Source organism: Solenopsis invicta, chromosome 6 (genome assembly GCF_016802725.1).
Source record: "Solenopsis invicta isolate M01_SB chromosome 6, UNIL_Sinv_3.0, whole genome shotgun sequence".
NCBI classification, from domain to species: domain Eukaryota; kingdom Metazoa; phylum Arthropoda; class Insecta; order Hymenoptera; family Formicidae; genus Solenopsis; species Solenopsis invicta.
In genome coordinates this window covers 21,488,695-21,513,519 of record NC_052669.1, presented here as the reverse complement: position 1 = coordinate 21,513,519, position 24,825 = coordinate 21,488,695, and the positions used below count along the sequence as shown (strand labels likewise).

The 24,825-nt window shown below is 35.2% G+C and overlaps 2 protein-coding genes across 7 annotated transcripts in view; one reads left to right on the top strand and one right to left on the bottom strand.

Moving 5' to 3' along the window:
• LOC105203812 (solute carrier organic anion transporter family member 74D) overlaps window positions 1–24,171 on the top strand; it is a 184,291-nt gene extending 160,120 nt beyond the window's left edge. For all 6 annotated transcript variants that reach the window (XM_039451234.1, XM_026135228.2, XM_039451232.1 and 3 more), the window contains 6 exons: window positions 5,732–5,896; window positions 7,954–8,149; window positions 10,485–10,635; window positions 11,297–11,555; window positions 12,383–12,511; window positions 13,193–24,171. In XM_039451234.1, the coding sequence (XP_039307168.1) occupies window positions 5,732–5,896; window positions 7,954–8,149; window positions 10,485–10,635; window positions 11,297–11,555; window positions 12,383–12,511; window positions 13,193–13,362 (1,070 nt within the window). In that variant the 3' untranslated portion in view covers window positions 13,363–24,171. The remainder of the gene's footprint in view (window positions 1–5,731; window positions 5,897–7,953; window positions 8,150–10,484; window positions 10,636–11,296; window positions 11,556–12,382; window positions 12,512–13,192) is intronic.
• Window positions 1–24,825, bottom strand: part of LOC105203826 (juvenile hormone-binding protein) — a 423,181-nt gene that overhangs the window by 359,042 nt on the left and 39,314 nt on the right. The gene's annotated exons all lie outside the window — the stretch shown is intronic.

Below are 24,825 nucleotides of genomic sequence, written 5' to 3'. Positions count from 1 at the left end.
AACAAAAAAGGAAAGTGCGTAAAAACAAATTTTTCTACACAGAGAAAGATGCTGTTTAATCAACAGCGTCAGTCTAATTGAAAATATTTTATTAATTTAATAACAGTATTAAAAGAACAAAAATGATTAAAAGTAAAGACAACAACTAAGCTAGGTGAATGACTAAAATTTAGTTAAATCTACATATATTTGTGACAGCTCGTGATTCGTTTAATTGAATTAAACTACGTTTTAATTCATATTCAAAAATCAATCCTGTATTAGGTAAATAATTTATATTGCAGCATTTTTTTCTCAGCGTAGTTTTTGAAAGGATACAAATGTTACATTTCTAATGCGACACGTTCCCAAGTAATTTTCTGCACGATTTTCGAAACGCTTCGTCTCAATTGCCGCGTATACCGAGATCGCTGGCGTAACTAAGCGAGAACTTGGCTCGTTCCGACGTCGAAAGCCCTGAAATCGTCGGATGCTCCTTTAACGGACCCTCACCCGCGAGGACGGTGCGTTCACGCGTGCGTTCGCGTAAACAGCCGCGTGTGTTGCGTGTGCGTGTTGTACCCGTCTCCGGAGCGTACACGCCACCGCCGCCGCCGCCACCGTTCTCTGCGTGTGTGCGTTAATAATAATGACTGACCGACTCGTGCACGAGGTGGGGCAAGTTCACGGTCACGCGTCGTGCATAGAGGCGGTGGTGGACACGCACGCGCGTACGTTTTGCGCGTGCACACGGACTAACATGCGTGTGTCTCTCACTTCGGATCTTCTTTTCTTTTCTTTCTCTCTTCCCTCCCTCCCAATCCTCTTTTTTTTTACGTTCAGTGTTCTGTGTTCCTCTCGCCCTCTCCCTTTCTCTTTCGCGTTTCTCTACGTCGCTCTATACGAGCGAGTTCGCTATGAGCCGCGTTACCAACACCGTCGCGCTTAATTCGGCGGATCGCCTACGTGCGAGCCTTTTTAATGTCTAACTTTTAACCCGCGTCTCTTCTAATGTTTTATTTATTGTCGGACAGACGCTGTCATTTTGTTCAAAACGAGTTCCCGTGCCTTCGCATATTTATAACGAATATTTTAGGCGCAATTTACTTCTGAGACCGAAAGTATTTCGCGCGTAACTTGCAAAGGTACAAGTAGATCGAATTATATAATGAAAATTGATGGACAAATTATAATTATTACAACTATAATCAACATAGAAGATACGTCGAACTGAAGACGATTACTCTGGTGAAAAAAATTCATCATATTTTCAAGAATTTTTCATACTTAAAAAATTTACGAAATTTAAAAATATATACTTTTAATTTTTTTGGATTTTATCAGTTTTGTAAGTTTTTTAAGAAATTGTAGAAAGAGATATCTTCCAAGTTTAAAATATTCACATACATAGAATTTTAGAAAAGATGTAAACTTTCTTGGCACTTTTGACCAATTTGCATAAAAGTCTGAGAAATCTTTTTTGAAAAGTTGTAACATTATACGTTTATCAATTTCAATTTATATAAGTTAACTTTTTGAATTTATTTTTAAGAATTCTGAAATTTATACAGAAATGCTGAAAAATTATACGCAGATTTCTAAGACAAATTTTCATCATAATAGATTTGAAAAATACAAAAGGTCGTCCTGCAATATTTGAATCTCATCAATTGGTCTTCCACAAATAAATTCTATAACCATACTCAACTGTTATTCAACTATCACGCAATCGTTAAATTTGATGAGCGCAGTTACAAACTGTATAACAGTTTATGTACCTACATATGCTTCTCCACCGATCGTGTCGATTTACTTGTGTCTCTCACGTTAATCACTAACTTAATAGAGTTCGTGGTTGCAAAATCGACGAGGTGAAACATCTGTTCGTAACGCGAAAGGATATATTTTTAAATATATAATAGCGATTACAACGTCTCACGTTCGAACCTTTAAAGGGTACTCTATACGTGCGCGATAATACTCGGAGCGCAATGTTAGTCACGTTTGTCTACTCATGGTCTGTGGGACGTCCCTATGCGGAGTTGCCACGACTGGCCTCACCTAGCTGGCCTCTCACGCGGGTGCCTAGAAGACTCCTAGGCAGTCCTAGGCGTTATAGCAGCGTTTGCACGCACAAGGTTACGCATATACTGTACACTTTCTACAGTATCGTGCGAAAAAGATGCTCGACTCGTCCGAGCAGATGAATTAAGTTCTCGGCGGAAGGAGACTGAAGACATTTATTTCATTTCTCCTTCAGCAAATTGCAAAGTGATTAATTAATTTTTCACTTTGCTCTTTGATCTATAATAATTGAATATTTTAAGAGGCGAATCTTTTTTTCTGAAGCTTTCATAGATTTGGAAAAGTGAAAATGCATTATTGCGTAGAGCTCAAAATACATTTCATTTTTAATACTTGCATAAATGCATAAAAGAGGTTTCTAAAGCTTTGCTGAATTTATTTTTTCGCGATAAACGTCGATGAATTCTTTTTATTCTCTGTAATTTTTAAAGAAATTTTAAAACCCTCTTACGACGATATTTAATTAAAAATCATTATTTTGTTTTTTAATAATCTACAAAGTGAAAAAGGAGAACATTGTGCATCAAAAGATATGTTCTATAACTGTAATGTCATTCAATATTAAAATCAAATTTTAGAAGTCATAAATCTAATAAGACAATGGATTGATCTTTAGCAATATGAAAATTAGATTAACGAGCTTTATTGAATTTATGTGTTTGTATCAGTTTTGAATGTGTTCATATAATTTAATTTGCGCATTAATAATCGCGTCGTACTCTCATTAGCGGCGCCTAATTTTCGTATTGTCAGAATCAAATCTGTACATTCTATATCAATTTAAAAACGCTATTTCTAAATGATAGCGTACATAGAAGAATACACGTTTCTCGTTTTGAATTTTACAACGTATCGAAAACGGAAAGAGAAAATCGTGAACATTTTTTCTCTTGTCAGAACAGAACTCTAAATTGATTCGAGAGGTGCGTAAAAATACGTCTGGCGAGTCTCGAGAATAATTTCGCGCATTTCAATTGCGACAGTGTTATTAATCGTCGGTGAACTAGAATGCTGGTGGAGACTATAGCTTCCTATACGCTTCAATGGGTCAATACGTTCGGCCGAGCGTATCTTCGTCTGGCCAAGAGCGCGTATAAAAGTCTACGCGACGCATCGATCCCCCACTGCACGTCACATTGATTCTGGCAAAACTGCCAGCAAAAATGTATCCGTAGTCGTCGTCATCGTCGTCGATGCTAAAGTCGCTTAGAATCGGCCTGCGAATCGGCCAGCGTCTCACGACGCAGAATCGTACGGCACGCAGCCTCGTCCCTTTCTCCTTCTCAACGCTATTTCTTCCTTCGTCCTGTTCCTCCATCTCGACCACCTTCGAGCCCTTTCGCATCCTCTCCGAGGGAAAGACGCGAGAGGGGAGGCTCGATTGCTGGCTAATTAGCTCGCCCCTCGTAATCGAGCTCGTAAATATACGGCGGATCGCGGTAGACCCGGCAACTCTGTCAGATTCGCAGAGGACGAGTATATACGGCTGCTGCACGCGGCTCGAAGGGACAGAGAAACCAGAGGACCAGTAAGAGATAACCGTGGGGCCACGCGTGTATCTCTCTCTCCCTCTCTCTCTCTCTCTCTCTCTCTCTCTCTCTCTCTTGCCACGAGATGCTGCGCAGCCGGATCGCGACTAGGACTATCGCTGAGCCCTGCGTAACCTTCGCCCATGAAACGTGTAACACCTCTCGAGTCGATGACCCGTATACCACTTGAACATTAAAGGGATATTTTACTCTAGAACTAAAAAAAAAGATCTATTTTTTCTTCTAAAGATTTTGAATAATTTTCGGAAATACGTTTCTGAAAGATTTCATCAAAGCACGAGAGATTAACATGGTTACAAGCATTCATAGGTTGCGGCACACGGGGCGAAAGTGGGTGTGCTCAAAGGTAGTTGCGTTCAACACGCAGTCTCCGGCACATAACAGCTTTTCAAATCTATCCTTTTGTTGTTTGACTTGTTCCTGTTGGTTACATGTATTGTATACATATGTATATTACGTGTATGATTAGTTTCGAAACAACAGTTGGATTTTGAAAGGACAGTTTCTTAAAGAGTCTCGACTGCTGTCTAGCAAATATCTCAATGGACCGAGAAAATTCAAGATCAAGTATCAAGTGCGCTGATAGATCAAGAAAGAGAAAATTTCGTTGAAATTGGAGTACATTCCGCAGCATGCATATCTGACGTAATGCAAATGCAGCAAGCTAAAGAGCAAGGAAATTTAGGAGATGCAAACATAATAATTCTTTCCTTTGAAGACATACGAAAGGTTCTAAAACCTATTTATGAGGATCACGAGACGATCTACTTGAGAGATGTGAAGGTGCACATATTCAAAATAATGAGAGTTTTAATTCTTTAGTATGGACTTTCCCAAAAAACACGTTTTTGTGGTTCCAAAACTATCAAAATTGCTACATATTTAGCATATGCTGAAGACTACCATCCACTTCTGGAAATGATGACGCTAATGAGGTGTGACAATAGGATTACAGACGAAAAATTTCTGTGACTTGCGCAACGAGCACCCATCGATCCGAACAGCAAACGTTTAAAGCGTCAAGAGAAACTAGTACTGCTCGATTGGAAATTTGCCAACAAAATGAACGTTTTGAATTGGAGAAGCATCTATTGTATGATCCTATTATTATAGATTAATAGTGAACATTTATTTTGTACGTTATGTACTTTAAAATCTTCAACGCGTTTTTTCGAAACCATATTTTTAATCGGTAAACATATCTTAAAAAATACTGTACCGATTGACTTCAAATTTTGGGTACATATAAAATATACGTTTGTATGTGTTTATAGTCAGAACTAAAATTACCTTCACATTACTATTTTTTTACAGTCGTTAAAATCAAAAATTGTTTGGAAAAATCGATACCTATTTTTTTTTCAATTTCTTTATTTACAATACTTTTCTTATTTCTTAGCTTCGATTATAGCTGCACATAATTTGATGCACAATCTTTTTAACTTTCTCTCGTTTCAAATATTATAAAAGGAATTATTGCAATTGTGTCAATCAGCAACTTGTGTATGTTTTTTTTCAAGATTCTTTAAAATTTGACAACTAGAAAAATAATTAATATCTAAATGTAATAAAATTTATTTAAATTTTTCAAACATAAATTTATGTACAAAGGCTCATAGTTTTTTTTAATTTTCAAATGTAGACAAGTTTTTCGTGCTTTAGAGTAGAACGCCCTTTTAATATAGCGCGGTTTCCAATATCTCATTTTCCTTATTAGCCTAATGAATGGGAGATTTGACATGGAATATTTGAAAATTTCGAAAGGATCGTGGCGTTAGATCAGGTTTCGTTGTAATGTCCGTTATCTTGCGTGCGCATCGACTGGTTTATGGCTATTAGTTGGCTCGATAGATTTATATCCATTTTCCAACGATCTTTTCAGACTAAGAAAGATGATATGTGATTTACATTTTAATCGATGATAAATATTTCTTCATTACTCGATAATGTTTGGCTGTCATGCCGTAATTCTCTTTCGCTCCGCCCGTGTCGAAAGTCGATGACAACTTTAATATAATAAATGCGTAGAGGCTTACGAAACGATATCTGATATTAATTCTCACACTCGCACGCACACGAGCATCCCTGTATTAACACGCTGACCGTTACTGTTACAGATTTTCCCAGTGCTGTAAAAAGGCTGCTGAAGAACGACATTCTGATGTTCAGAACCGCAAGCAGCGTATTACACATCCTGCCGATCGCCGGTCTCTACACCTTCTTGCCGAAGTACCTCGAGAGCCAATTTCGCCTACCGGCCTATAATGCGAATATGATCTCAGGTAATTATCGCGAGTGAACATGCGAGCGGAGTCTCGGAATCCCGAAACGCATCCCCAATTATATTACTAATGACATGCATACACCGTGAGAGATGAATCGCGTCGGGAATAAACACAGTGACGTTCATTCCGACGAAAGATCGGGCGGGCGACGTCGCAAGATTTCGCCGCCGGATGTCCGTCGCGATTACGACGCAAAGTGGATAATTTGACGTAAACGTCAGAACGGTCATGTCGTTTCGCTCACGGGGGAAAAAAAAATTGTTCTCTCACTTCGTTCGCGTCGTGCAGGAAGCGACAAAATCTGTCGGCCAATCAAACCGAATATTTCGGCATTATTACTAATTCGCCGTTTCGTGCGACTTAAGAAAACGTGTACACACACACGCGCCCGCGCGCGTGGAGAGAATTTTTTTTTAGAATTTACTCTCAAAATTGTAATAATCTTTGAACAACATGACCATTGAAGAAGTTAATTAGTAAAATTTACTATAATGGAGACTATAGTATACATAAATACTAAATTAAATATGTAATTAAATAAATTATAGAGTAATTTTTACTAATCTACGGCAAAATTTGTAAATTAAAATCAACAGTAAACTTTACCGATATTTACAATAATTAGTGTAAATTTATTGCCAAATTTTATTAAACAGTAAAATTAAAGTAAATTTCTTTGATATCAATGTTGCCCCACGATTACAATGATTTTAAGAATAAATTCTCTGTGTGTAGTTCCTCAACAAAACTTCTAACTTTTTCTTCCTGTTTTTACTTGAAAAATATTAATTGCAATCGTAATGAGCAAATAACATTAAAATGGCTTGCAACGATAACGGATAGTTTGATGTAAACGGTGGAACGAACTCGCGCATATCTCCTCGGTATTAATTGTACGGTTATCTTATTCTACGTGCGTGCGCGCGCTAATTTATGATATTGTCCGCCGAGTAATTGGCGCCAGCCGTAGAACAAGGCTGCGCTCCGTTTCTACATTCCACTTCCCGTCATTCCACGCTCGCCCGAGTATTAAACTATCGTCGTATTATTCCGCGAATAATTTGACAGAACTACCGCTGTTGCGCGATGCTATTATACCGATTTCGAATTATTCCGCAGCTACCGCTTTGCGCGATGAAGATATATTAAACTAATTAATGTGCAGGTACAATGTTTTAATTCTGACAAATCTTCAGTATTATGTTGAGAGAAAAAAATAATTGCTACCATAATTTAAGTATAATTTATAATCATTTTCGGTGCTAACTATATAGTTTTTAATAGTTCTAAACATGCAAATTATAGTTATTATTATTATTATTATTACATAAATAGTTATATTCACTATATTATGATTGCATTTATTATATAAAAATGTTTATTTTATTTTTACAAACCTTGATATTTTATTGACATTTGAATTTTTCATTATTTGTAACATTTTTTTATCGTTAGTAGAACTATAAATATAGAGTTATTACTTCTAATATTATAATAATAATAACTATAAAAATGAAGTTTTTTATATTTCTTTTACCATACAATTATAATCACAAATACCAAACCCTTTTCTTTCAGTGTATACTTATTTTTTCTGCATTTTTTATAAATGCTTTATTTTTATGGCATATATAGAGTAAAATATTAGATAGTCTTTCTATATAAAACTATGTAGAAAATTAACATAACGAGTATTATACTAAGATTTTTTATTCACTAAAAGAATCAAGCGAACAAATTACTATAAAAATAAAGAAAGTGATTATAAATCATCCATTTCATTAGCATAAAGGAACTTACAGCTTTAATAATAACGCGTGGCCATATAACTTCTTTTATATAAATGTAACATAATAATATACTTTACGATTCAAGTTATCTAGAAAACAACGTGTACTTTATCTGACGAGCACGCTGACTTTTTATTAATGATGTCTTTAATGAAGTGGCTATCGTCATCCTTGAATTTCCATGACTTGATTATGACGCGGAGCATGAATCGCCAGGTGAATGGCTCCGAACGATCGTATAATGAGCGACGATTTTTTGTGCAGGTGTTGGCGGGATCCTGGTGATGGGATTGGGCATCATAATAAGCGGCGTATTTATCTTGAGGGTGAAGCCTAATGCCAGATTCGTCGCAGCCTGGATCGCCTTCACCGCGGTCGTTTACGCGATCGGCATGGGCGTGCTAATGTTTATCGGTTGTCCGATGGACGACTTTGCCGGACTCGTGTCACATCCCGACGGGTAAGTGACTTCATCGCGTCTAGCAAGATTTAACGAACCGTCGCCGTCGCTTGAGTAATTACACTCGACGCAAGTGTCGTCGATAGGACACTTTGCGTCGTTTCATTACGTACGAATGGATAAAATTATTGGTATACGAGCGTATATTAAGGAGGTCCTTAGTCTTTTTATTTAATATAAGAATTTTGTTCAAATTTTGAGAATAAGATTATGACTAACGTGTATACATTTCTGAATATTTAAAAATTTTTTAATTATTCGCTTCGTTTTAAATAATTTTTTGGAATAATATTGAGTTTTATGGGAAGAAAAGTTTTAAGTAATTTAATTCCAAATCAAATGTGAGAATTTTGAAAAGTTATATTTATATGAAAGAATAAAATGTGAAGAATATTTTAGAATTAAAAAAATAACGTTTTACCATATAATTTTTTGTAAGAGTCTAAAATGTTTATGAGTTATATAATTCTTTTTAAAAATGACGATACATTGATGATAACATCGTAACGTCTCGTTCATATTGTTCATTATTTATTATTTAGAAAATAACAATGGCCTCAAAAAGAAAGAATTGATAAAGTGTTTCAATAAGCTAATTACTGATATAATTTATTGAAACACTTAATCAGTTCTTTTTTTTTAAAGTCGCGTAACTCCTTTCTAAGAACCTTCTGAAGATAATAAAATATATTATCATTTATAATTTAATATTATATTTGCACAATTGTGTATCAATGAAATTAATCTAAGTATTTTTTAAATTTTATATCTAAAAAAAATTACAAAGTGTCTAACAAAGTTATGTTGTTTAGTTTTAAAAGTACAGATATATTTTTTTAGTTTTAAATTGTAGATATATTTCTTTTTATTAAAATAGGATGTAGAGAAAAATAAGAAAGAGGTCTCGAATAATATTAGCATCCGCAATTAGAGTTCGAGCATTTTACGAGTATATGCAAGCGTCTGGTTCTCGGATTCAGTGCAACATGTGACATGAATCTGTTTTGCATCTTCATACTCCCTTCGATAATATCGTCGCTTGACGGGCGTTCGACTCATGTTAGTAACATTGTTACTATCGCGATTGCCACTTGGCGTATTCAAACGCGCGGACGACGGTCAGTGTTTAACGAAAGACAACGTGTACAAATGCGTGTCCGATTAGAATGCGCATCGTAAATACATGTATCGGAAACGCGCGCGCCGCGGACCCACCGCCCCAACCCTCCTCTTATTTACAAGTCAACGATATCTCTCCCTGTTCCCCTAAATACATACATTTCGAAACTCTTCCGATTCGGGGCCCCTTGTTTATCTGCCCGGCCGGTGCGGCGCGCGAAAGTGAAAAAACCTCGGCAGTGACTTTGTGCGATCTAGAACACCATATTCTATCGAGCGGAACAAACCGTCAGTTATACCATGGTCGTTCGTTAAACGTGGGCAAATGCAGATTTTTCTTTTGACAGGATTTAATTGATTCTAATGGTTTTGATTCTTGATAATTGAGTCTTAAGCGGCTGTGAATTGCTGGAACAGCAAGCTTTCTTCATTCCTCCTTCTTCGGCAGAGACTTTTCTCCAACCTTTTTCCTCTCTTTCTTTCTCCTACTCACGTTACATACAATTTTTTGATTTTTATGTCGCATTGAAAAAGAAAGTTGTTAAATTTTTCTGTTTAAATTAAATTTTTTTGTTTCAAAGATATTTTATACTTAATTTAAATATAACAAACAACTTTTTTTCTTAATGTACTTTATCAAAATTATAGAACTTAACGTGCTTATCTAAAAAAATTTGTTAGCTTTAAGACGTTCGATTTAAAAGCACTTTTCCAAGCTACTGTTTAAGATATTGTTCAGATGACTACGCATCTGAGATACAATATTTAAGTGTCTAATAATCCATACTTGCTAAGTCAACGTTTATCTTGCTTAAACAAGAGAGAGAGAAAGAGAGAGACATTTAGTACTATTATTTATTATTTATTATGAAGAGCGGTTTTTCTCCATTCAACTAACTTGACGAAGCTTAGCTGTCTTTGATGATTAAATAAACATAAATTAAGTGAATACATTTTTAATTAAACTTGTTAGTCTATTTCCATACCGGCACGAGTTATCTTGAGTAACGATTAAGTTGTGTGAAGGTATTCATACAGACCGATATTCATAGCTAAATCTTATTTCAAGACCATCTTAAGCAACGTCTTAAGATACTAATTTGGTTGATAATATTTTAAAATAGTACTGAAGACAGTCTTAGATATAAAAATCGACAAATACCAATCATAGTTTAGTTTAAAATGGGGGTGACTTACGAACGATCCATTTTCGCAGACTCTCCAGCTTCGAGCCGACCTGCGAGGCTACCTGCGACTGCGATCGGAACAAATTTAGTCCAATTTGCGGTGTCGATGGTAAAACGTATTTCTCCGCGTGCCAAGCGGGTTGCTCGAATTATACGGTTGCTGACGGCAAAGTGGAATCGGTAAGTGCTAAGAACCGGCAGGACATACTCTGATGACATGTCTGCTCGAGCAAAATTATACGCGATGCACGATAATAATTGAATTGGTCGTCAGCTTGGAAACACCGCAAGACCATGAATTAAAATTGTTGCAAAGTCGTTCGAAGATCAACGCGAATTTAAAAGCGCTCTCTCGCCTCTGTTTGTGAAATGATGTTTAAACACCGTCACGGTTGTTAAAGTTGAAGACAACTTTAAGTGCACTAAGTATTTTATTCAGTATTTCTTGAGTCTTTAATAACGAGACTTAATTCTTTGCGCATAAATATTCGGACAGAATTTTCTCTTTGAATTTACCATAAAAATCATAATGATGTCGTGAAGTAACATGGTGTTTCGAAGAGTTTCATGAGATTTTCTCTGATTAATATTTATCACAATAAAATATAAAATAGGTTTCATTGAATTTTACTAAAATTTTTAATAAAATTTTGTCCCACGACTAGCATGATTTTGGTAAATTTTGTAAGAAGAAAATCTCTGTATACATTGTAAGCAAATTTGTCCCTTTTTCGAGGAGGCACGTCTTATTCAATAGTTATACTTTCAATGTAAGATGCGAAATATTATGATTTCGTTACGACTTTCCTCTTGTGATAACGTTATATTTCATACTTCGCAGTTTTACAATTGTCAGTGCATCGGACAGCCCAACATAACAATATTACCGGACAACGTAACAATATTACCGGAAATGAACAAGGTCGGTTTTTGCGAACTGGAGTGCAGTAACTTTTGGGTGTACATGATCCTGTTCTCGGTATTCGTCTTTATTCACTCTACGAGCGAGGTGGGCTCTATGTTGCTCATTTTGCGATGCGTGGATCCGAGGGACAAAGCCATGGCACTCGGCCTGATACAGTTCGCCATCGGCTTGTTCGGTAATTGCTTGCTGGAACATCTTTTTTATTAGTAGAAGTAGAAACCGCGATGCGAAACTTTGCATGAGAATTTTTTTATTTTGAATAGAAAGAAAAAGAAAATGAGTAATATTTTATACACGAAAAGAATTTTCTCTTTAAATTTATCCTTTCAAAATTAAGATAGTAGTAGAACTACGAATGAATTTCAAAGAATTTATTGTATTTTTAGTAAAGTTTAGAATTATTTTAATAACATTTTTTATATACTTTTACTAAATTTTATTTAAATTATAGTAAAATTCTTTTAAGTCCATATTGTCTCACGATTATTGTAATTTTGAGCATAAATTCTGAAAGGAAAATTCTCTCTATTTATGATTCCTTGTTTGAAAAATATTGAGAAAAGTGTAATATAATATTTTTTACACAAAAAGATATAATATAATATTATTACACAGAAAAAATAATATAATAGCATTAGCTCCAACACTTGTTTAATTAAAAATAATTTTATTAATTTGATAAAAGCGTGAATAAAAGTAATGAAAGAAATAACATTTTATTATAACAAAAGCGCAACGTATTTATTTCATAAATATATGAATGAATTAACGAGATTATTTTCAGACTTTTATTAAAACTTCCTGATAAAACACCATGATTTTTTTCTATGTAGACAAATATTATAATTTGATCAAGTATTCGTGTAATTTCACAAAATAAAGAAAGGATATAAATTAGCGAAAATTTGTCAATGTAGTAAAGGATAATTGAAAATCTTGAATTTCTTTATCGCACTAAAAATATTTTTAAACAGTAATATAGTATTTTCATTTCTTCTTCAGGTAATGTTCCGTGTCCTATCGTTTATGGTGCTGTGGTGGATTCCGCTTGTCTCGTATGGGAATACGCTTGCGGTGAGCGAGGCGCCTGTTGGCTTTACGATTCGAACGTCTTTAGAATGTTCTATCACGGTACGTACATCTTAGAGATGTTTAAAATATTTTTCATAATTAAAAAATGATAAATTTAATCAAACGATACCAATAATTAGGCTGTTTACGGAAAAAGTTTCAACTTGTTGAATTTTAATTAACGTACACGCGTTGTTAATAATATATTTTTTTTATTGTAATTATTAATAAAATATATAAAGTTAAAATAAATAAGTATTTAACAGAAAAAATTAGTATCAACAATTATTGTTACATAAGCAAAAACTATAAATTTTTTCAAAAATTTGATAATTTCAAATAGACATTTGCTTATATGAACAATTTTTTTATATAGTTTTATTAAATGTGTAGTTACTTTATTTAATAATAGTTTTTGAGTTGAGAGAAAAAAATATCAGATAGAAAATAATAATATAATCTGATTCAAGAATTTTTTCGTATTTTGCAATATTATTTTAACAAAAGAATTATACATATTTCGCTATTTTAGATGACTATTATAATAGTGAAATAAAAATACAGAATTTTGCTGAAATTTAGATCATCAGAAAATTTTTGAAAAAGATTTTATATTCTTAGATACTTACATATGAAACGTTGATTGTTGATTCGACACTAATTTTTTCTGTTTACTTGTACGCTCGCTGGATTGCATATAAATAGATTATGTAACAGATTGATTGAATGTTTCTTTCGCAGGCACAACAGGCGGCATCCTCCTGCTGGCCTTCGTGGTGGATATAGTCGTTTGGTACAAGGCCGGGAGCATAAGCTTCGTGGAGGAGCAGGAGGGCGAGACAGGTACCGCGGAGGAAATGGCGACGTTAAAATCGCAGGACGCTCAGGCGGTCGAGAACGACTATTTGTGAAGGTTTCGTATTACTCTTTTGCGGTGAAGGGCCACGGCGGTGTTATCATCGTCGTCGTCACTGCAACGCAGTGTCGTAGGACACGTGGGAGCATCGTCCTTCACGAATGGTGCCAGTACAGCTCTCGCGTCGTGCTTCCCAGAGAGACGGCGAGAGACATCGACTTGCCGGCGGCGATTACGCGCATCAGAACGGAACTTTCCTCGAAGGAGTTCCGTTCTGATGGGCAGGAAGTCTAGTCCCTCTTGTCGACGGCATCCGAGCATAAAGAAGTGGACTTTGCGTGAATCACACGGGAAGACTGGCGTCGATGGACGAATCGGACGACTTTGATTCGGTGACTCGGAGGACCAAGGCTCAGTTACGCTATACGGACGAGAAGAAAACTCGAGTTTTCAAGCGATGCAGAAGTAAATCTCGCAACTTTGCGACGGCGAAGATGCGGAAGAAAGGGCGGCCCGAGGCGGGCATACCTCGTCCGAGCGTCGTAACGATAATACAAGGATGCGTTGCGCGAAGCGCGCTATCAGCGCTATCGCGTCATTTTACCTTTATTTTACGTCTAATGATCGATAAAGATAGAATGACGGCACAGCGATAATAGCGCGCTCTCCGAAGCGCGGTCTGAGTCTCGCGAGTGCGCGCCTTGGCAAAAAAGTTAGTATGGTTTCTCTCTCAGGGAGGCTTGTCAGTAAGTACACGCAATAAAAGTAATACTTCCGTGCCTACGAAATGACGGTGCTTGCGGCGAGCACGCGGTCCGCCGCACAGCGACGGCGGATCCGGGGAATCGAATCGAATCAAAGCACACGACGAGCGGCCTCGCGGGTGGCAGTGAATGCGGTTCGCATGGACGGACAGTGAGGGATTGCCTCGTGCTTTGCACCGGCGTTGATTAGTGTATGACGGTGTTCCCGCCGCGCTCGCTCGCTCGTGCGCGCGCGCAAACGCGCGCGAACGCGCGCGAACGCGTGCACGCGTTATCTAACTCTCTAACGGTAACGTACGTTTACCGTGACGTAAAAGGAAGAGCGGAGTATATACGTAGGTTCTTTTTTATTCAATGATGATTTAATGAAAATTTTATTGTGTAAAAAGAGATTACAATCAAAGGTAGTTTTTAATAAGTAACTAAATATAAATCCCTTGCAAAAAGCTTAGGAAACTTCTAGGAATGTCTAGGAAACATAATCAGGAATAGGCGATTGTCAGATCTAATAGAAATGTAATATTTATCAGATTAAACGTGTCTACCCGAACAACACGTGATATCATATGATATTATACGTATATTTGTGCGATGTTGTAATGTCGCACGTATATTTATGCGATATCGCGATATTCGTGCGATATCATGTGCTGTTAGGGTAGGTTACACTGAATTTTCAAAAAGGTTCTGAATCGACACGTAGTGATCTTTATTTTGAGAAATTATTGTCATTTTTAATAAATTTATATGGAAAAATCGTTCTCTTTTTTTAAAGGATGAGTCAAAATTTTTGTGACAATCCAATATTTATTAAATTAAAGAGATTTCTTTGTAAATTGAATTTTTTATATTTATATTTGATAGCAAAATTTTTAGCAATCGTAATTTATTTTGGATGCGGTCTAGTTGATGCTACAAATACTTTGAACCCTCTGATTGGTCAATTTGTAAAATTCTTTTTTCTGATTGATTAAACAAGTGGTTCAAAGCATTTGTAGCGTCTAATTGACGGCTTTTATTATAAATCTGTTAATAGTAAAATTAGCATTAGAAATGTAGTAAAAAATTGCCGATCTCTCGTTAGACGTTGGAATTTAAAATTCGAAGAAATAAATACAGTTGATATGCCCGGACTTCCTTTTCGAAAATAGCATGTTATTGATTCGCGCATTGCACACGTTTGCGTTACGTTTCTTAGGCGCGCGCGATTATCTCTGAAAGCACGTATAAAAAGTAAAAGAGACGGCGGAAAACTGCCGATCATTCCATTCGATCGATCGTTGCGATAGGGAGGCTCCTTCTTCACGGTTGGAATGCGTAAAGAACGGAGAAGGCAAAGGATATATAATTATATACGTGTAAAAACTGTATACTCCGCGTACACGTAGGTACGTAATGTACAGCTTAAATCGTCGATTCTGGTCAGTCGGTCCTCGGCCGCTCACAAACGAACGTATGCGCTTCGGGTATGTGCTCGCGTGCACCTCTGCTTTAATCCTTGCGTGTGTTCTCTCTATTGATGTACTGAAAAATATCATCGCGATGACTGATGGCGCCGGGTTTTCACACGGGCGCCTCGCGCGAAGGTAGAAATTATCCGCGAAGCCGATTACGCAGAAACGGAGCGCCGAGCAAACGATAGAGATCTAAACTGCAACGCGTAAATTTCAGAAAAGAAAAGAAAGAGAAAGAATCGACAGAGGAGGTGCACTGAAAGAAATGGAAAAAACGATTTTGTTGAAAGTACGGCTGTGAGAACAATTATGTTGGATCATTAAAATAATTACCAAATTTGGTAATAGTTACTAAATCTTTTTTGTTTTCAATGCGACGTAATTATTTAAATGATCCAACGTAGTTATTTTTACATCTGTATTTTCGATAAAATCTTTCTCTCGGTGTATGTAATTAAATTAGATTCTCTGTTGTCTGAAAATCGTGATTGAAGAAAATAGCGTAAGCTATTTTAATCGTTGCACAGACCGACTGCTAATTGACAATTGGTAACTGACAATGGTTGTGGGAATATCTCGAAAGAGATGTCAACAGCTGTTTCTAAAATTCTCGTACTCACACACTTGCGCGTGATTTAGATTTGCCCTAAACACTTGTCTTAGATCTACGTTATTCTCGGCGGTCTCGAATGCAAATACCGTGCTTATCTAAGAATCACTAATGGTTTAAAAACTATAAAGAATAACGTAAGTGTAGTGTATATCTTTCTCGATGACTGTTAAAATCAGAAATGTAGGAATATAGCGAGATAATAAATTATATGGTATAATATGCTAAGGATTAACGCAGCAAACGACTACCTCCTAATAAACTGTACATCTCGTTATTGTTAAAACAGAGCTCATTATCGATTTGCGTTCGAGACTTCGCAAAATGACGAATGATTAATTGCTGCATCAAGAGATTAATCATCTCGATGCCCGGTGACTGTTTTGACAATAATTCGCGACGTACGAGCGAAATTCGAGTATGCTCCGATAAATTAGCGATATATTTTTATGTATGGAAGAATGTCGCATCCTTGAAGCGCAAAAGACGTTCGTTTTGAGCAGCCTAAAACATCTTCGTTCCTTTACACACAGTTTGTTTTTCATTTACGCTATTAACAGACTTTTACATGTAAACATTGTTATCTGATTGAAATTTCATAAAAGAGAATTTTAATATTTGAACAGTAAACTTCTAGACTTTACACGTTACATAATTTGAACTTTTTTGTCTTTGATTTAATTACGAGAACATTTAAAAATTATCTTATATTAATTTTTAATTTTCACGAGCAAATGAAATCCGTGAAATAAAGAAAAGTAAAATAAAAATTTTTACTCTACTTTTTACAATATAATATTTAATTTACATAATTTAATTTTACGTAAACATTATGTAAAATGAATTGTTAATTAATATTTATGTAAAGTGTATCCTAAAGTTATTTCACATGATTATTATGTAAATTGAATTTTTAAAAAACATATCTTTAATTATTTTAAAATTTTACTCAGAAATGTGCTAGTCTGTTTATTGTATTAAATTTAATATTTAACATTTTTTTTATTACTAGAAATGGTTTAATAATGCAAATCGAAATGTACATGATCCCGCATTTATTTCCTCCGGTTTTAAAGAATCGATAAAACGTAACACGTACACATTACACAGATACAATTGTTATATTCGAAACATTCTTCTTGGATCTCGATTGACCTCTTAGGCACTACCGTCCGTGTGTTACACTTGCGCATAAAGTACTATTATGGGAAATATACATAGACATTATATATATGTAGATATTTGTAATAAATACCATAACTGGTGAAAGCCTCCAGTGATGCGGAAAGAAAGATGAAGAGATGAATAAAGAAAGAGGTCGACGAGATCGAAAGCGAAGATACATATACGATATTTTTAGATTATTTGACGAAAAAATACGGAAGGAAGGTGAAACAAAAGTAACGTTAATTATTATTATTATCATCATTATCATTGTTATTTCGCGCTTGTGTGCTAGACGCGGTACACGCGGAGAATACGAACCACACACAAAAAAAAAGAAAGAAAAGCGAATGAAGAATTATTAAGAAAAGCTGTATTTTAATATGATACACTTTACACACGTGAAACACGCTCATCAATGTCTGTCTGAATGCTTTTTAGAACTTTGCTTATTTTTTTCTTTTTTTTTTAAGAAAATGAAGAAAAATATCTCGGTATCAATCTGCGTATCCATTTTTTGTATCATTATAAAGATTTCTTTCTGCCAATATGTACATGTAAGAAGAAAAAATGCGAATCGGTCGAGCAGTAAAATAATTTGAAAACTATTTGATTTGGAGTATTAGAGAAACTTCTTTTTATGTATGAAACAAGGCAATTTCTTTGAATTATTGGCAACATTAGATAATTTAACAATAATTCAAAGAGAGAGAGAGAGAACATTTTAAACATTTAAACAACTTTTTCAAATATGGAAAGGGCTATCTTAAAATATTGATCAATTCTTCAGATTTTAGACGATTGTTTGATGCAATTGCCAATTTTACATAAATCAATTATATATGCAAATTGACGATTTTATTATTATTATTTTTTTTTTTTGTACGATCGGCTTTCTCTCTCGTCGATGCTTATTAATGCTAACTCTTAAATGTAGACAGTGATTTTACATTATTACACTATTAAAGATTGTTCATCTCACAGACATTCTTTCGAGAGTTCTCACATTGTTTATTTTCCGTCTGTACGTATAAGCGTTGAATTTTTATATATCTGTCCTGCAAAATTTTCTGAATTTAATATTTTTTATTTTATCTGCGCGAATGATTTGTATTTAAGGGTTACTTTGTGAGCGTACGATTTAACACGAGAAACGAGGAATATATTTTTGGAGAATTTTCTGTTTTTTGGAACTATTATGTGTGTATTTCTCCGTTAATCCCCATGAGAACCGAAATGTTAATTATGCGATCTGAACGGTGAAAATCAACGTATAATGCATAATGTTATTTTATAAAAGATACTTATTGATCTACGTATACCAATCTCTATTTGCAATAATCTCGATTATTATAAGATAAAACTGTAACATTTCGTTCGAAATCTGATTTTGAAGGCTTCTCGAATACGTCTTTTCGCGCGTTTAACGTGAATCAGCTAGTTTCTTCTTCAGAGCGCGATATGTGATTTTATTTATCAGCCGGTTTACAAGCAAGCAGCGAAACCACTTTATTATGATTAGCGAGGTACGATGAGTGTAGTTAATTGAACAAGCGATTCGGATCAATATCATTTTGCGATATTTGCGGCGAAAGGAATGTGTGCATACAACCGAATTGGTAAACGTTGCATCTTGCGTTGAGAAAAATAGTTGTTAACTTGATTAAGTTTTTCAACCGGTGATTAGATTTGATCAAGTTCAATTTAATTAAATTAAAAAATTTAGTCAAGACAACTTTTTTTTTTCGCTGTGCAAAAAATTTACATTTCTTTCTAAAAATAAGATGTTAAAAGATATTTATAGAAAGTTTACTTCATGTTCCTTTAACTGCGCATTGTCAAGCGATATTGGTTAGTCTCGATTGATGCCACGGGTATATAAATTCGATATATACTGTACAGAATAATCATTCGTCGAGTATGCGACCGTAGAGGATCGTGTACGGACGGCCACGTACATATATACGTTGCGTTATCTTCGTGCGGTGTTGCTGACCGAGAATCGTATTTTTGTATCCGCGAAAAAATCAATAATCTATATTTTAAACGAACACGGTGCAGCACAGTACGGCGATATACGGGGATTACTGTCCGACTGTAACCCAAATCGGAAATTAATTGCAGATTCGGATATTCAGTGTATGTTGAACGTTGCGGGTACCCTCGAGTCTCTCGATTGTATCCGCGAGTAATGCCCGTATAGAAGCTCTTCTCGATGATCAAAATCAAGCTCTTGAGAAAAAAAAATTAAGAGATCATGCTAATTAATAATAAAATTTAAGCGATTACCGTTATATCTATATACGTATACTTATATCGTAACTCATCGTCGTTCGATCGATCGAACAAATATTTTTCAAATTACTTAGATCGTAGAATGTGTACAATCTATACCGGAATCAACGGTGATCAGCCGCGTGTACAAAATATAATATTAATGCGGTTTTCCCTCTTCCCTCTGTCGATCAAATTTTTTCAATCTCGATAACGATTTCCATTGCCGTTCGCCGATGACGGCTTGCTCATTATGACGATTCCCTTTGACGAAAACGCGGAGTACTGAAATGCAAACGCGTAAATAGATATTCTTTCGGGAATTTTATTTCTAAATTTTTCAAAGCGTTCATAATCGAAGAATTAAAATTTGGGAATTACCACTCTTAAATATCGACTTTGTGAATTCGTGGAAGAATTGTTAAAGACAAGAATATGTGAGGCACATGTTCTTACGTTAAAATTTCTTCAGGAACACATTAATCAATCCGCCCTCAATTCTTTGATTATTAATTTTTTAACGTTACAAGATTCTAAGATTATTTAATTACAATGCAAACTTCTTTTAATAAGAATGAATTCGTCATCTGTTTATCTATAATCGGTGGTAGAATTAAAGAATCACTCAATTTTTGCTGAAAAATTGACGATGTATAAACTATTCTATAATTATAATTTTGTTGTATTCAAAATCGCTTTTTTATGAGCCGTTTTAAACAACAGATTTTAATTTTCAAATTTATTCTAACTTGAGTTGCAAAAAAACTTTTCCCAACTTTGTAGATTTATTTAACTTTGTAATTTATAATTTTCTAATTTTTGGTGTAAATCCTTCTTTCTAAAAGCTTCGTCTTTTAAAATGATCCCAGGAAGATTACATGATTTTTTCCTACAAAGTTTTAACAGTTCAAACATGGAAAATTTTTCCTCAAACATTTAGTGATGTTTTAATTTTGCTGCCGAGTGTATTTTATTATATTTCTATTTATAATTTATTTCTATATTTAACACGATCTATATTTCTATTCTTGCTGTTCTCGATTTATGTTTTATTCTTCTTATTCATTTTATTCGATTTACTGAATAACTCATTTTATATTCGTCTATATTTTAAACTGTACGCGGATAAAATTTTTTAACAAAAATGCAAAAGATGCGAATATACGTGTTTGCCCCTCGGTGTTCCGCGACGTAGTGCGTATAATACACTTGTAGATATAGACAAGTACAATAATTGCCAAAACGATTCGAGACCGAGTCTCGATCTTCAGTCTTTCCGCCGATCCAACCAGTGGCAAATGATTCGCGATCACTTCCTACTTACTTGGCCTTCGTTTGCACTCAGATAGCGCAAACGAATTTCCGTTACGACTAGTTTCAATTAATCGATGTGATTAGCGATTAGTAGTTAAATAGTTAGTATCTTTGGACCGCGAATTATTTGCCGACCGCCGTCATGTAATTAGGCGACATAAAACCGCGACGAATTGCATTAAAAAAAAAAAAAAAAAAACGTAAAGACTGTTCCGAAACTAGAAACTGCCAACCGACTTAAAGATACATCACATGCCCTTCTTGAAGATGATGATACTCCGAAACTGCCTACTGACACTGCCCGACGAAACTCGCTGTTTGTCACTGCCGCACAGAACTACACAAATACGAATTTATCTTCGCCGACGTGATATTCAAAGTTTTATTTCGATTATCATCAAAAGCGAGACATATTTTTTCCGTTTTCTACATCCGTGAAATGCATTTAAGATTCTCTATCGATATCCGATATCATATGTACATGCATACATTTTCGTCGCGATTTTACGGGCTCGCTTTGACGGTGACTTCGCATAATGTTTCTCGGCGGGGCGCTCTATAATCTAAAAAGAATCGATCATTGGCGAATACGCGGAATATACTGTAATACTATATTTTAGTGAGCGAGCGAATGGGCGAGCGAAAGTGTGTACCTGCGCGCGAGAAAGGGAGCGAACGAGAGAGAGAGATTTATCTATAAATCCGTAGCCCCGCGATCCGTCGCGGTTTTACCTAATTAATAAATGTAGAATCCTTCGTGGAGGAATTATAACTGCTAGTCTCAAATTATGCGACATGCGCTCGTAATCTCTCGCCCTGTCGTCGACGTGAATGTATACGCGCGCATATCGCGAGTACGAAAGCGAGTACGAGAAGCGAATTAGACGAAGAGGTACTCGAGAGGCGGGGTGTACAATGAGTGTGAAATATAAATTGCCATTTTTTTTATGTAGATGATATTGTAATTACGATTATGTATTCATAATTACTATTATTTTTTATTAGAACTATTATACTGATAATTACTGATTATTATCGCTATTGTAAACTATTGATTAGATATTTGAAGCTTATTGTAATAATAGTAATTATAATTAATTATTAATTACGGCTAACTTTTAGAACTCTATTATACGTAATAGCAAATTATTATTGTAATAATTGCGGCTTTGATTTTTATACATAATATTTTATATATATATATATATTATATATTATAAGATGGAAAAGAAAGAAAACAACACACGCATACATACATACATACGATTACTCTTCAAGAGACATATGTGTATTTTGGTATAGACCATTGTGTGCTATATTGTGTGTAAGTGTGGCAAGAATTCTACGTATCCGGTCTGTACGAAATCCGGAAAAACGAATTTTTATCTATACGACTCTCTCGTTGTGAGTTCGTGATTCGTTTTTTTTTGTTTTTCTATTCCGTTTTGTTTCTCGATGAAAAGAAACGAACATTGCGTAGAAAGGAAGCTCGTATTTAAGGCGTATTTTTACGGGAATTACTTACCACAGAGCAAATTTACACACCGAAAACCGTAATGCGAGAAATTTTGAACGGCAACCGTTTGAGATAGCTTGCCCAAGCTGTCTTTGACGAACGAAAACTTACTCCTTAAGTTAACGGACACACCTTTTTAACAGGCCAGTAGCAAGAGCTTTCGAATTGTAATCGTAATCTCGTGGCAATCGTCTTCTTCGATGTGAAATTTTCGCAACTTACCTGATTCTCGAACTGACGTGCAAACTGTATGAATATACTGTTTTATTTGAATTGCAAACTCGATCCTTCTTCGGGGCGCCGTATTACGTCCCCGATTGAGGCTGTAAATAGGAAGTACTAGACGCGTTCGTTGAGCCACGAACTCGAGGTTCCCAGTAACTTCCGACATTTAAGTGCCTAAAGACCCAGATACACGTCTATTCTCTTCGTTGTCTAGTTTCTACGGTTGGATAAGGTACTGCTTGTCAAAACGACAACGACGAAAATTAGCGCTTTGTGTCTCAGTCGCGTTTTGTGTTCGCGCCCCGTCGCGGAATTATCTGTTCAAAATATTGTAATGGGCATTTCACACAAAAAAATATCAAGATAAATTGCACTCTTCTCGATATTCTAGTTGAGTAGGCTGTACAAACGAGAATAATTCCTTTTATATTGCATTCTTTGCAATATCTACGGTACCTGTGAAAATATTGCAATAGCGTAACTTAAAATGGGTGGACTGTACAATTTTACTAGCTTTTTACACACCTGTGTTTCTTATATACATACATATATATATATTATTAAATTATATTTTTAAGTCGTTTTAAATTTCCATGATTTGCTAAATAATGAACATCAAGATGTTTATAGTATAGAACAATGTACAAACTATTAACCCTCTGATGCTTTTCGATGATTGAAGTGATTTTGCAGGACGCGCATCATTTTCTTGGTCCTTTTTAAAGATATTGATTAACTAGGGATGATTTTTCGTTCCGTATTTGTTAGACCGCGCACCACAAATAAAATCAAAAAGATCCCAGTCGCTTGATACTCCATCAGGGGGTTAAACAAACAAGTTATGCTCTTCTATGACAAACGACATGATGCGCCGAACGTTGCAAGACCAAGAGAGAAGATGTAATAAATAATGAAACGAACAAAGTAGAAAAAGAAAAATCTATACGCATGTCTCTAATGAAGATGGAGCTTAGGATATGTACATTAAGCATTATTGGCAGTGCTTTATCCAACTTTGCTAGTTCTCACATCGCAAAGGACGAGAGACTGTCGCTCGACACCTTCAACAGATCTCAGCACTCCGGCGAAACGAACAAGGATCATTTATTTTTTAATCGAACTCACAGAAGGGCCAGCTCGTTTCCGTGGAGTGCGCCTAACGAATAAATAATTATATATTATAAATAAATTAATAAATATAAATGCATATATATATATAAATATATATATACATACACAGATACGCGTGCGTGTACATACATATATAAATTAAGTACGGGAACCTTGAGGCGCGTGGAGCAACGAAAACAGAAAAATCCTCGAAAGTGGAAGCGCCGGAACGTCGTCAGTCGATGTTTTTGTTTTTGAGGATGCAAGAGTCAATTTTTCGATTGCGTAAACGAAACCCCTGCATCACTGTAACATACCTCTATATAGCACGTCTCATAGTTTAAATTAGCCCTCGGGTTATCGGTCGTTTAAATTTTCTCAGGCACGAGGAGAGGCGGTACCTTCGAATATATTTATTTTTCTGACTAGAAAATCAAGAAAATGAAGACAGAACAGGGATAAAAGAGATAAAGGAAGGGGGAGGGGGTGGGGGGAGGGAAGATGATGTACTTTGCGAGCGGTGTTTGGTAATCCGAGGGTTAAGACTGATTCTACAAGCGCGTTATAAAAAATGCTGGACCGAGCATATTTTATAATTATACTGTCATTATTATTGTTTGTAATTATACGATTACTATTGAATTTGTTTTTAATAAACGGCAAGTGCCATGATTACATATATGAGTCGAAGCATGGTTCCTCCTCTTAACCAACCTTAAGTCCTTATCATTCTGATATAAAAGTGGTAATTAAATTGTATGATATAAATATGATGTAAATCATTGGATTGTTTCGTTAAGAACTATAGTTTTTTGAAAGAGAAAGAAATTTAAACACCGAATCGTTAATATACATTATAACATTATAATAAATTATTTAGCTCGAATTTTGTATAAAATTATTTTTAAGGTAATTATTCTTTTTTAATGTAGAGATTCTCTACATTTACATATTTTTCTGATTATAATAACTAATAACACCATCCGTTAAATTTATTTATTTGCGATTGTTTTCTTACCTTTTATCAGATTTACCCTTTATATTCATAAGAAGTTGATTTTTTATCTTACAAATAATTTATATTACT